The 14,740-nt window shown below is 36.3% G+C and overlaps 1 protein-coding gene across 19 annotated transcripts in view; it reads right to left on the reverse strand.

The window, feature by feature from the left end:
• ABI2 (abl interactor 2) overlaps positions 1-14,740 on the reverse strand; it is a 65,078-nt gene that overhangs the window by 23,655 nt on the left and 26,683 nt on the right. For 8 of the 19 annotated variants that reach the window (XM_053948339.1, XM_053948335.1, XM_053948338.1 and 5 more), the window contains exons 3-4: positions 7,330-7,506; positions 3,629-3,646 (exon numbers count right to left, since the gene is read on the reverse strand). The exons of 5 other annotated variants lie outside the window; for them this stretch is intronic. In XM_053948339.1, the coding sequence (XP_053804314.1) occupies positions 3,629-3,646; positions 7,330-7,506 (195 nt within the window). The remainder of the gene's footprint in view (positions 1-3,628; positions 3,647-7,329; positions 7,507-14,740) is intronic. 6 more of the 19 variants (XM_053948340.1, XM_053948336.1, XM_053948350.1 and 3 more) reach the window with 1 other exon arrangement.

A 14,740-nucleotide genomic window follows, 5' to 3' on the forward strand; every position in this document is an offset into this window, starting at 1 on the left:
TGCAGGGATTTTTCAAAAATTTTTTTTTTTCCTCTTTAACAGAAGAAAAAAAAATATTACCAACAGAAGTTGTGGAACACCAAGATATCTTGGTTAAGTTTTTTTTTTAACTGGATACCTTGCAGAAGCTTTTAATAGATGAATTAGCAAGCACATGCACCACAGAAAAATGTGGTGTACTGACAAACTTTGTCAGTACTGGAGCAGGAATTAGAAGTTTTGCTGAGGAAGAAACTACAGAAACTACCTAAAAAGCAGATCCTTGGTAAATAAGATGTCCTAGAAAATGCTCTGGGATCCAGCCCCACAGTAACAGCTATAAAATGAACTGTAAAGAAATGGATGCCTATGGACCGTTCTGTTTCAAAAGGGTGCAATAGTACTTTATCCAATATTTTCTATTATTGAGCTACAGTTTTAGAAAGGTGCCATCTGATGACTTCAAGGCACAGTATGGCTCTGACTAGAGCACTCAAAAACTACCCTCTTAAGTTTAATTTTTTTAATAATTAAGAGTTAATTGGCCAATTTCTATTTTTAGCAACTAGTTTTTCATAGATTCCAATGATTAAAACACCATCTTATGGTCCTACATATGACTAAGTTTCCTTCATACTTACATTTTTATCAGCATTTAACATACTGAATTTCTTTAGCACTTCACTGCATCAAGAATTTGTACTGAAATAAATCAGTGAAAACTGATAAATTATGCTGTTCATTCAGTTTAATTTTTGGGAATATTTTCACAAGCAAAAAAAAAAAAAAAAGTCAGGAAGTGCAGAAATACATAGTTGGTGAGGTTTGAGAGCTGGTCAAGAGACTGCAAAACTATTTGCATCAATGTCCTGTACTTATACAGATGTGAGGCACTTACCTGCAAGAAAGCAAGCAAGGTGGGCTTTTTGGGGGGGGTTGGATTATTTTTGGTTGGTTGTTTTTTTTCCCCCAAAACCCTGAATACCAGATAGTCAACACAATCAAACCTTAGGAGGAGCTACTTCTAAAGCTGGACATAGAAATTTTTGTGTGGTGCTTTACATTCACACTGTGTTTTCTAGAACTCTCAGGATGTCAAAAGGCAAAATGTTTTGCCCAAAACCTAGCAAGAAAAAACATCCCGTCAGTGATGTTTCATGGATTATATTCAGAACCTTCAGGCAGTTCCTCGACGTTCTTGAGCAATTTTATATCCAATTACAGGAAAAAACACCCCAAGGCTGAATGAAAACAAGATGAAGCAAGGCATAGAAGGGAGTTAACGCTACAGAGATGATGAATAAATTTTTGGCCCATCATCTGCTACCTCAAAGTAAATTTATTTTCAGGCTGTGCTCAGCCACTCAAATACTCACTGTGCATGTCTAATCAAACCACTTGCTTGTCAGCTCATTAACCAATTTATATGGAAGTGAAATGTATACATTTCAGCCCTGTTTTGGCAAATGGTCATTTGAAGTAGAAGCTTCAAGCAAGTGAGCTTACTTGTTCTTACCACATCTACCCATGAAAAGTAATTGAAGAACCAAGTCTGGGGAATACAAAAAGGTTTAAACAATGTCATTTTCAATTGGTTTTCCTCTGCCTTGTAACTGAAATTTTCTTCAAAATCTGTTTAAAATTTAAGTCAGTCAGACACAAATCCAATGCTACAGTCAGTCAGTTTAATACTATAGCTGTTAGGTAAGGCTAAAGGTTTTTTGCAGTCACAAAAAAGAAATACAGTCTAAACACTTCCTATCCAATCACTTTTAAGTGAAGTAAAAAACCCATTCACATATAACTGGGGTTACTAACTGCTTTTCAGTCTTCTTTCAGCTTGATGCACAAGGACTACAGTGAGACAAAAATAATTCAGGTCTACTGAGAGATGTTGCACAGCTTTTTGCCTTTTTTTGTTTTCTCTTTAAAACCTTCATGTTTTGTCAATGAGAAGCTGACTGACATGTTTGATTCCTCAAATAAAATTTCTGACTGGGTTCACTCTAGCAAATAAAGAAATGGTGTTATAACAAAAAATGTTTTCATTGCAAACCTATAAACAGAAAAAACATTTACTATGAAAAGCTGTAGAAATTCTTACTGCCACTGCAGATAATGCACAGATATGTCAGTTCACATACAATGTATAATTACACAATTTTAAAACTTTTCTTAGGATAGTCATTATTTGTTTACAAACTGCAACTGCAGAGAGCAACAAAGAAAATTGAGCTTGCAAATTGTTTGCTAAGAACACTGAGAAAACCATCATCCAATATTAGTGTGTCCAGAGTAAGACACATTCAGCATCAAAAGTACCCATGTTATGTAAACAGACAGTAAAAAACAGAGAGGAGATATATTTTGCCATTCTCAAATTAAAAGCATAAAAACATTGAGTTGAAATACTGTACACCTCACACACCTTTGTAAAAAATAAATTTCAAATGACACGTGAGAATTCTCTCATAAATTAAAGTTTTTCATTGTTATCAGACATACTACATACACCTAAATAAATACCTGACTAAAAGTACCATCTGTCCAATTTCACAGGGACATCATGGAGATATCTACAGAAATACTTGGTTTTACAGGCAATCTCAGGAATTTGCAGGATTTTCTTTTAGCTTTTTCCAAGCATAGAAAATACTTTTAAAAATTTCACATCAACTTGGAATTTCCTTTAATTAATATACTCATTCTACATATTGGCATTCTATGTTCTAAAATACAGTTCCCTCATTACAATGGTGGCACCTGCTGCTAAAAATCTTCCAGTCCCTCTTTTCCCAAACCAGCTGCACTTCAAGGAGGAGGATATCATCATATTCAATAAAGGTTATAACCTATCTATTAATTAATGTACTATGAACTCCACCATAATATCATGTAACTTCATTTAACTGCTTGTCTAATTGATTTGATGCTTTTTATTGCTGCTGCTGCAGCAACCAAGACTACTAACATTTAAAGAATTTTACATACTTCAGCCTGAGTTTTTTGATGCACTATTCATTTAATATTCAACTAAATAAAACACTAATCTTGCTGTTTAGCAGTTATTAAGTATTTTACACAATTATGAAATTTCTGGAAGTTCCCATAGATGAGTACCTCTGAGTATTTAAGCACTGCTTTTAATTAATTTAAACATTAAGAATACTGCAACTTTAAAAAATAATATACAGATTTGAATTTGTTACACATCTTTGGAGCCCATTATCTGAGCCATCTCACACTGAACCATTAATCCCAATCAAACTGTAACTGACACCGTATATAGGATAAAAAGAATATTACACAGGGGGAGGCTCATATTCAGCTGCTATCTAAGTCCATATATATTTTTCTCTACACAAGGCTAGCGCAACATTCATCCCTCATAAATTATCTGCTAGATATGCTGAGGGCAGCTAATATTTTACCACAAAGCTTTTAAAATTAACTGTGTTAACTTCCTTTCATATACACATCAATTTATATCACAAAATGCTTATCCACAATGAGTTACTCAACAGAAGCTCTGTGACACAGAAGGGAGAGCGGGTGTTGTTTTAAACAATCTGTAGCATTGATGCCAATCATCTCCCCGTGTGTAATAATCTCAGAAGAAGAATGGAAATCCAGCCCTGGGGTTTCTTACCTTAAATCTAAGCAACCACTTAATGCATAAATGGAGCAAATAAAAGAGGTAAGGAAAAAAAGCATTGAAAGGTTAGTTGGAACTTCAGGATATGAAGAGAAAGGAAAAAGAAAGAAAAAAGTTAAGCATTCAGCATTAACAAAATAATGTATCAGTAGATCATAGAAAGAGTGGTTAAAGCAGAATGTCATGAACAAAAGATCTTCAAGCTGAAACTTTTAATAAACATTGACCACACAGCCTTTAAATTATTACTTTAAAATTAACATTCAAATGTTTGTACACTGTTTACTCAAGTTCTTACAGTGCTAACAAAAAGGCAGCTTCTTTCAAAATGTATCATGAGATCTAGATGGATTAACTTCAGAGATTAATTTACTGGAGCTGTCAAAGCCTTATTTGAGCCTTAACAGTGAGTCTGAGCTCATTTAAATTGTTTACATGCATTAGCACATTTACAAGTAGCTGAAATGGAAGCTTCTAACATATTAAGCTAATGCATGTTCTTTTATAGAGAATGCTGTTAGTTAACTTGATGCCATGAGAACTCTCTTGAACAAAGATCAAGAGCAAATCATTCCACCTTGTAAGAAGTACAGCACTCTTTATGGATACTGTACCACATATCCACATTTCCTGAAGTATAAATTAAGATAATTAATCAACAGCAAAATCTTACTTTAAAGCCTAAGTGCAAGCTTTTTGACACTAAGTTCTGCATCTTACTGGCACAATATCATACATCTTTCTCCATAGTAATTTCTTTTAAAATTACTTGTCTTTCCCTTTGAATTATCTGCTTTTAGTTCAATTTATCTAACTGTATAATTAAATTTGTTACACTTTCTGCAGCACTGAACAGTAAATATTCAGGTAAATATTTAAATATTCAAATAAATAATTATTTAAATATTTGGATAAATAGTAGAGCATCCAGAGTGACTGATTTGTTCCATCAATTTAGGAGAGACCCTGCTCCACTAAAAAGAAACATAATCTGATTTACTAGAAAATCTCCTGTCTTAGTTTAATGTTCTGTGGATCAATTAACCAATATGGCCACTGCCTCATAGAGCTATACTGGAAAACCAGGTCCCCCTCTACTATGGTCAGTTACACTGGAAGGTCCCTCTGCAGAGACCTCAGCAGCACTGCTTGATAACTACAATGCCTAAATACACACCTTCCTCAAAGGAGCACTTTTTTTTTCCCATTCTCTTGACTAAAGAACTCTTTGGCGGGAACAACAGGTTGAAGACTTTGTAACTTGGGAAACATTTGAAAAAAATTGAAAGCAAGTCTCTTTCACACAAAAGATTCTTCAGATTTTTGCAGCATTGTAGCTTCAGGGAGGGAAGATGAGGAGGGACTGCTGGGATGATACAGAGGCACTTGACTTCTCACACATCTATTTAGAAACCATACTATAGAGCAACCCTTCCTGAACATTGTCTCCACTATGCTTCAAATTTCTGAATGGAAGGAAGAAGATGCTTAAGGGCCTGTACCACTTCTCTCAGCATGGCATACTGAAATTCTCGGCCAAGAATCCCCCCTTTTATTCCTGTATTATTCTGTCCAGCTTGCCATCTTTCTCAGGGGTTGCAATGAATATCTGTTGCATCAGCATTTTGCCCGGCCTGAAAAGATGTAATTCCAGGTCCAGCTAGTGGAGCAGAAGCCCTTCAGCAGAAAAAGGACAAAGAATGCCAACTGAGGAATCCTGATGCTAACTGGAACTTCAAAGCTGTTTATGCAATAACTCCTTCTGAATGCTCACTTGCAGGGAAAAGTATCACAGCTCAAACAATAAGAGCTATATACATAAAAATTTAAAGCTTCTACATATTTCATTTTTTTCTCTCTGTTCTAGAGACAGAGATCTAATAAACTAATCTGGAGTTAATCAAGCAGAAGAAAAACAGGTTCATAAGCACAACTGGCCACCTCCTCCCCCATCAGTAAGAGAGCTGTTCTTTCTTCTGCCCTAAATGCAGGATTAACCTAACTGGAAGACATTTACAATCTTAAGGATAGCATGACTTCAAGTTCTCTGGTTATTGTTTCACAAGTACACAATATTTCTTCATTTTCTAGATAAACATAGTACGTGGTAAATATAATTTAAGTCTATCACAAACACACTCCATTTATCATCCATTTGATGAACTATGTTTTTTCAGAAGAGCGTAATTCATTGCATTTTAGTATGACTGCCATGTTGAGGTAAGTGAGATACCAATTATAATGATTTAGAGCCAGTGCTGAATAAGATTGTGCTGCAGAGCAATTAAAAACTATTCTTTAATGAGTTCTAAAATGATCTCCCTAAAACAAAAAGTGATTATTAAAATATTAGCAACAGCAATCCTACAGGTTAATATGCTCCATCCATACCCACAAGGAGATGTGCTGACCTGCATAAATTCAAAATTGGTAGCAGATTTTAACACACGACTGGTAATAATTTCCTGGTCAAAACTGTAGTTATTTAAGTTTGGTATGCTTTTTTATTTGTCTTTTTAAAAATCTGTTCAGAGGTTGATTTTTTGGGTAAGAAATGGGAGGAAGGAGACTTTCCAGTTAACAAACAGGATGTTGAAAAGACCTTAGATAAAATTGCTTGGGAAAGATACTTAAACTGCTCAGAATTTGAATTTTAAAAGTTAGGTTAAACAACCTATTGCCATTCAAATGGCCATCCAAGCAGACAAATCAAACAGGACAACAGAGATATCCAGTTATAAGTCAAGCAAAAGAAATTCTGGTGTACTTTGACTGGAAGAAGCATTTTACCTTATTATTACTTAGCAGGTTTACAGATTTGTTAGTTTGCCTTGTAAAAATGACGGCACTTTGTGCTATTTACCTTTCATTTCCTGGAACTTTAACAGTGTCAGTGTTCTCATTTCTGTACTTGTTTTCCTGGCAGCACAAGTTAACAATGAGCTCACAGTTGCTAAGGCTGTGCTTATATTGAGGATGTGCTTTTAAAAACGCGTATCTAACCTCACACGTGATATTACTGCTGCTGTGTACATTGATCTAACAGCCACCAGTTGTGTCTCAGTCTGATCTCTGCCCTGTAATTCCTTCTTTTTTCCTTTATTTGAAAGGGAAAACCAGCTGGCTTTAAACTTGGCAGTAACATTCCCATTCCAAAACCCCATATGGCACGGAAGTTGTAGAAAGCTCCCTTTAACAAAGCACATCACTGGGTTTGTGTATAACTGACCCTGGCAGAAAGAAGAAAAGGGAGCCGATAACATTTCTCATGCAAACCCTTCCTTTACATGAGCATCAAAGTAAACCAGTGGCAATTACAGCTGGATCACACTCTGTGGTGCTAATTCAGGCAGAAAAGTGATGATCATTAGCCCTTCAGTCCCCATGTATATCCCTGGCAACTGACCCAAACAATAATAGCAGCATCACACAAGCTGATATTCAGAAGCATTTTAGAAGGTGAGACTCACAGTCCCAACCAGAAATCAGATTCAGTGAGTTTGCAACATTTAGAAACACCGGGACAAGAGAAGGGGAAGGGACAACTGGAAATCAGACAGGACTCCTCTCATGTTTATAGACACATTGTCCAGGCAAGGAGAAACTGGTATATTACCATGAAAAGCATCAGGTTATTTTGAAAATATACAAAGACAATGAATTTGCAGTTTGGCTGTTTTAACAATATCACCTACCTTCACTCCATGTCCAATATCATCTAGAATTGTATAATCAATAGGTTTCCTGATGTAGCGAACTGGTCGCTCCAAGTTAGCTGGTGCAATGATTTTGTGAGTTCTTGAGGTGTTTTTGTTTGTAGTCAAGATACCAATTTCTCTTCTAGCAACTTTCTCTTTGTGAATGTCCACCGTCTACAAAAGACGCAGTGTATTTACTAACAGTGGTATGCATTGGAATACAGAGTCAGTATCAAAAAAAAAATAAATCAGTTCTAATGTTTCGAAGATCTCTATCCTGTACTAAACAGATCACTACATAGACTTGATTACAACATCTTTCTTCAACTCACTGCTGAATTTGCCACCTCTAAAGCCACACTAATAGCTGGGGGTTCTTTGGGTTTTTTGTTACTCTTTCAGTTTCAAAAAATTCCTTCTCTTTTCTATTCTTAGTAATTCGTATCAATTTACTGACACTGTTTTATAAGATTCCTTCACTTATCCTTTTTTATTTTACAACTGCTCTCTAAGCTTCTCTTTGACATAAGCTTCAACTAGATGAAGGGTAAGGGTGCCTTCCCAAACCTTAATTTTAAGACCTGAAAAACAAACCATGAGCAGGTTTCCTTGCACTGCAAAAGTTTGCTAAATGAGGACTGATAATCCTACAATAGAATTAAATTTCACTTATACAAATCAAGAAAGTATTTTGGTTGTTACAACTCACTCATCACAAAGCAAGGATTAAATTTTAGAATATGTTCCATACTAATGTATACACAATAAATCCAGAGGTTAAGCCCATTGCCTTCCCTTTGGACGCCCAGGGCCAACTTTATACACTAAAATCAGTACCACGGGAGAATCTTTGGTTTAAGACAAAGTCCTGCTGAAGATTCATTGCCAAAAACAGGTATGTGAATCTTGTTAGGTAACAAGAGTAAAAAAATGCTACCAAAAAGTCCACTTATCTCTTCCAGGAAAATATAATCTGTTAAATCATGGGCCATGGAATTCTTTGCCTTATTTAAACCAAAAATAATTGCTTGTTCACAAAGCAGCTTTCACTATAGGAAATTTGCTAAACTGTGAACAAAGGTTTTAGCTACAGGATAAAAAACAGAAGTAAAAACAGCCAGAACCACCACCATAATGATTTCTAAACACCCAGAGATGTCTTGTACCACTTCAGTGATCTGAATGGCACCAGAAACACTTTTCACAGTTTTGAACCAGGCTTTGTACTAACTGGGGAACAGATACAAATGAGAGCTCATTCTCATAACACACATTTTTTTGTCTATTTTATTTTTCTGTGGGTAGGCACTGGGGCAGTGGGGTTGGCTACGCTCTTTTACCCTGCTGTTTGTGCTACTGATACCAAAATAAGCTAATGGAACCTGTGCTACCTTGAACAATCATCACAACCTTTAAAATAACAAAAAATTCTAGAAACCTCAACCAATCCCCAAGCTACTTCCAAGTTGTTTCTTTGCATTATTTCCAGGGAAGGACTTCCAGAAATACCTGGGGCATTACATGTGAGCTTACAATACTATCATCAAGATTGCCTAGTATTTCCCAGCAACATATTTTCAAGATTTTGTAACTTTGCTAAAATTAGGCATTGACTACAGCTTTGTTACGTACATTCTGCCACTCTTGTTCTACCTGCCTAGAACTGTAAGATTTCCACTAAAGGTGCATAGTTATTTCTTAAAATAAAGCTGCAGAAAAATAGATTTTAAGGTCAAAATGTATTGGCAAATCTGTCTTTGGAAAGCTTGAGTTTGTTGAGCAATGAATTTAATAGGGGTAGTTGAACTATCTGGGACAGCCACACAAAAACCCACCCAGATTTGGCCAATATATAAATTCTGCAGAAATTCACAGCTCACACAAGTGTTACAGAAACACATGTATTTCTGCAGCTACTTAACAACTAAGCCACTCTCCAGTGAATTTGCCAGGGTCCTTTCTGAAGCTCCCCAAGATGATCAGGACTATACACCAACCCCCAACACAGCAGTGCAGGGCAGACCTTCACAGCTCTTGCAGTGCTATATTTATGGTACAAGCAAAAGTGCAAACAGAGCACAACAACATTTTCCAGGCCAGAGAACCTAAAGTACACCATTCTGCATCAGGGTAAGATGTAATATTTCATCTTCCATCTCAGGTTTTTATCCCTTCTCTGTGCTAGACCTTTGCTTTTGCAGCATAGGGAATAGGAGCACATATTCTGGAAAAGATGGTCTACAGACTCCTCATCCCACCAGTCAGAGGGCACATACTGTCTTAAGAAGCTGAAGACAGGCAACAACTTGGGAGGACAGTGTCATGACTGAATTCATCAGTGGTGTATCAATCTCTACTGCAGACTTTATCTGTGGTCTAGACATGTCACTGGAGAACTGCAGAGACATGACTTTTGTATGTTCTTTGTCTCACAAGCCCCCGATACCATTTGCTAGAATGTTAGAAAACTTCAGCTGCAATAGCAGCTACACTTCAGGATGTACTGGAACATCAAAATCTTATGGGTCTGAATCTGGTCCTTCAAAACCATTTTCATGCCTTGGATATTGCACTCAGAGCCTTAATTTCAATCCAGAAATCAAAAAGAAAGTTATTAGTGCAGGATTGGGAAGATGATTTCTCACTTTGTATTTCAAGTGCTAGAACCCTGCAACTTTGAATATGTTCTTTCAGTACTTTCTGATGTAATTATCTACTAATACATTGCCATACAGACATTTAATGCTCATGTTACTGCAGCAATGGTATCCTGGCACTGTGCAAAGCTGTTTCTGTGAATGAAGAGTGGGTTTTCAATAGGAGCCAAGGGTACAACCAGCTTCCTTAAGGACTATGGTAATCATGAAGCATGACTACAGTAACAAACAATGGAGTGTATAAAACCTAATTAAAACCTGAAGCTCATCTGGTGGGATTTCCCTTGTATTATGATTCAGAACATCTCTTCTAACTTGAATAGCTACAGAATGACTAAATGTACACAAACTGCACCTAATTCTGGTCCACACACCTTAAATGGTATTGAAAAGCATTATGCTGGCAGTTTTCCAAACATTTCATTTTCTTGTTTAGTAGACTATGGAAGTCATGAGATCCTAATACACCCATAAAATAGCACAAAGGAACACTGCAGTATTCCATTAGTAAAGGAGGTAACAAAGATTAACCTGCTACTAAAGAAAATGAAAACATTTATCCTCAACACACAGGTAATTATTACCTCCAGTCCTAACATAAATCCCTTATCAAGACAGGAGACTGCACCAAAATGTTTATTTGTCAGTTTAGAAAGGTCTAATGAGAAATTTTTGGGTTTAAGCTGGACTAACAAAAGACCTGGATTGAAAACTCTGCTAGGAAAAGCAGATGGGATACATTGTGCTCTTTTACAACTTAAACCCCTGTTTTCTAACAAGAAATTTTGGATGCCTGACAGCATTATTATGCTTTTAAAAATTTGTTTCACGTATCTCCATTAGCTTTGGCAAAAGCTTTTATGTGACAGTTTGTTAGAGGTTAGGCTCACTACTATCAGATTTTAATATGCTTTCCAAGATCCCTGCAATAGCCAAGGGAGAGCTATAAGTATAATAAGTAGTAGCTATAATAAGTATGAACCACCACATTTTTTTCTGTTGGGAATTTTCTGGCCATTTTGAAACATCAGGTTTTCATACTGAATTCAAAAAAGCCAGTCTCAAGCTCTGCAAATATTAAAACAAACAAATAAAAAAAAAAGAAATAATTTCTGGGAAAGTCAACACTACTTACAAGTTCACTTAAAAGTCACTGAACTCATGAATTTTGAGAAATATTCTCTTCCACTGGTAAACAAAATTTCTCAAAGTATTAAGTTAGCATTTACCTAACTCAAGTTAGTTTTGGCTGGGATAGAATTAATTTTCTTCACAGTATGGGGCAGCATTTTGGATTTGAGCTGTAAACAGAGCTGATAACTGCAGGATGTTTTAGTTACTGCTGATCAGCAACTCGCAGAGTCAAGGCCTTTTCTGCTCCCCATCCCACCCACCACTGGGTAGCCTGGGGTGCACAGGAAGGTGGGAAGGGACACAGCTGGGACAGCTGGCCCTGCTGACCCAGGGGATGATGCTCCACACGGCCTCATGGTCAGCAGCCCCAGGCTGGGGGAGCCTGGCTGGGCACTGCTGCCTGGGGACTGCCTGGGCAGCCCCCGGCTGCTGCTGCTGAGCAACTGCTTTCATTGGCAGCCTTTCTTCTTGGGTTTGATTTCTCTCTTAAATATTAATTTTCTATATTATTATTATTATCACCAGCATCATTAAAGAGATATGTACGTATCTCAACCCACAAGTTTTCTCACTTTTACTCCTCCGATTTTCTACCCATAGCCTGGTAGGGAGGAGTGAGTGAGCAGCCATGTGGTGCTTAGTTGCCAGCTGAGGATAAACCACAACCACAAGCATTTGAAAGTCTGAATTACAGTGAAATTTCAGAGATGAGAGTCTCCAGAAGCCTTAATTTCTTCCTCTTCTCAAACCATTCTAATTTAAATTTATAAATTGTCAGTCTGGTAGTCTAGGCTTTTAAAAGTCAGTTTCAAAAATCTTAGAAGAAAATATTGCTTAATTACAGTATTGATGGACTTTTATTTTTTATTAATCTTATTAATTTGACAAAATTCAAACTAATTGTAAATTACCTTGAAAACTGGATTATTACTTTAAAATTAGCAACTGCCTAATTGCTAGAATGTTAGAAATGTGACATTAATTGTCTCAAGTTGCATGCAATTAATACACAAAAAAAAAAGGATATCATAATACTACAAAAATACTGAAAAGCTACTTGTTCCATAAACAGGTAACTTGCCCTGTGCAAAATTGGCCTCGCATCACCATTTTTAAAGTGTTTTGGTATTTTTGTGCCTTGCAGGAATAAGACAACTGAGAAAGGTCGCAAACCTTTACTGACTTTTCAGTGGAAAGTCCAAGTGAACTTCTCTGCAGTGAGCAGCTCGCAGATGTTGCATAGCTCAGCTAAGCAGCAGCTGCTGCCTGCAGAGAATGCAAGGCTGCAGTCTATTCAGTGCCTGCTCTCACAGCCAAGAGCGTGGCAGTCAGTTCTGTAAGGGGAGGATGCAGCAGACCTCCCCACAACACAGTGCCACTGGAGAAAACTCATCACTACCACTCATCTTTGTGATAATGTGCTTGTTCATACAATTAGCAGCAGAGTTTTAAAAATGTCCTTGCTAAACCTGAAAAAAACATTTCTCATCATACAAATATTAAAACCTGAAAATCTGCCAGATTAATTTAAAGAATTTGGACATTAGTAGCATTTCACAGTGACTGCTAACTTGAAAGCTGCAAGATAATTTTTAACAAGTATAAATATTTGTACATAATATCTGTATTTAAGATTTAAATTCATAGTCAAATATGAAACACTGTGTATAGTCTAGTTCTGGACAAGGTTCAAGAAGGCAAGTAAGAATAGATTCATCAGCTTTCAAACCAAACCAGTGATTCTAATTTTTAAACCAATAGGATTTAATCACTTGCATAAAAATAGTTTCAATAGTAACAATTTCCTTATTCACAACATATATACAACTTGAAAAAGCACAAATGATTATCAGCTTCCTTTTCAGCTCTTTGATTAGGTTGGCATTTAGAAGGAAACACAGAAAGGGATTTAAATTGGCGTTCTACCAATGAACAGAGAACCAGAGTATTTTATCTTACAAAGTTAATCACACCTCTCCCAGTCTGAGCTACTTGTACAAAACAAGCACTTTGGGAAAAATTTTCATACCAAGTGCCAAATGATTCTGCTCCCTTCTTTGGAGCATATGTGGAATCCAAAATGAGAATTAAAAGCAGGATTCCATCGAGATATCACAATTTGCATATATTGTTTTCTAAACTTAAATACCAAGACCTACTGACTAAAGCATTACTGTAAAAATTAACTTACCATCTGTAATTACCAACCTGTTTTCTGTTCTATGTCACTGACTTCATTTCAAGTCAGTCTGACTGAAATCCTAATTTGGCAGTGAGGTATTACACCACAATGCATTTTCAGTACTGTTAGAAAAAGCTCACTAAACTTTACACCCAGCATAAACACCAAGGAAACCTTCTGCAGATTAGGCTAATTTCAGGAGAAGTATAACCAAATTTCTTGAAAATAAATTATTTATTTACAGAGAAACTATGCAAATTAATTTTTTAAAGAAAAATGACCCTGGAAATTAAGACAGATAACACACTAATCTACAACCTTGGTATTATGGGAGAAAGCCATTTCCAAATGCATTAACTCAACTTAGTCAAGTTCCTTAGATCAATACACTTCATGTATGAAATATCCAAAATTTAAATATTGTCTGCTCCTCTGATATTATTTCTTCCATAAAGATTTGGGGAGCATCCTACATACAGACACAGGTTCAAAAAACCTGAAACAAACCACACAAAAAATCTCCCCAAACAAACTAAATTTTCGATTTTACAGCGGTATTTTAAAAAAGAACCATCACAGATTTTTTTTTTGGTTGTTCAAGCTCAACCTATGAAATTTTGCAGATACGTATTCATTAAGTGTTGGGGTACTACTAATTTAGCGCTCTACTTTAAATAACTAGCTGTATTGTATAAAGGTCAAAGACAATCTGACCTAGCTCTCAAGCTGCATAAATGTCACCTTCTCAGGAGGAAAACATTTTAAATGCTATGACTCTTTCCACAAAAGCTACTTTACAGAAGCTGTGTGACAAAATCAATTTTCCACATTCAAGAAATGCAAAATATGCTCTCTTTTGCATCAGGCTCTCAAACAGCTGGAATATGTGTGAGCTGGCACTAGCCTGTGAGGAAGCACATACACACACAGAGCATATAGATATAGCACACAGGCATACACAGGATAATTCATAACATTTTCAGGGGAAAAAAATGAATTTACTTGTCCATGTAATGATTAACATGGAGCATTTAGCAGAAGAAACCAAACTTTCAGCTTATTTTTGATGCAGATCCATGAGACAACTGAAGCAATCTAATAGCACAGCACTATCAAAAGAGAAAATCCTCCCCTCCTCTTTCTTTGTACTTGCCCTGGGATTACTCTGACCCAATGAGAGGCAATTCAGCCCACTAAGCCAGCATGGAATTATTCACTTATTTTGCTGGTTCAAATAGATCCAATCCATCCACTTACTTCCTACCTTACACAGCCCCTACTTTCAAATGTTTTTCTAAATAACACAACATTCTTTATTTTAATTTATATTATCACATGGAGATCAAGAAACCCTAGTAGCCAAAATGTGTTGGTCAACTAAGACACAATATATTCACTAAACAGACACAAAACCCAGAACCTACTGTATCATTGC

The sequence above is a fragment of the Vidua chalybeata genome, chromosome 7 (assembly GCF_026979565.1).
Source record: "Vidua chalybeata isolate OUT-0048 chromosome 7, bVidCha1 merged haplotype, whole genome shotgun sequence".
Classification (NCBI taxonomy): Eukaryota; Metazoa; Chordata; class Aves; order Passeriformes; family Viduidae; genus Vidua; species Vidua chalybeata.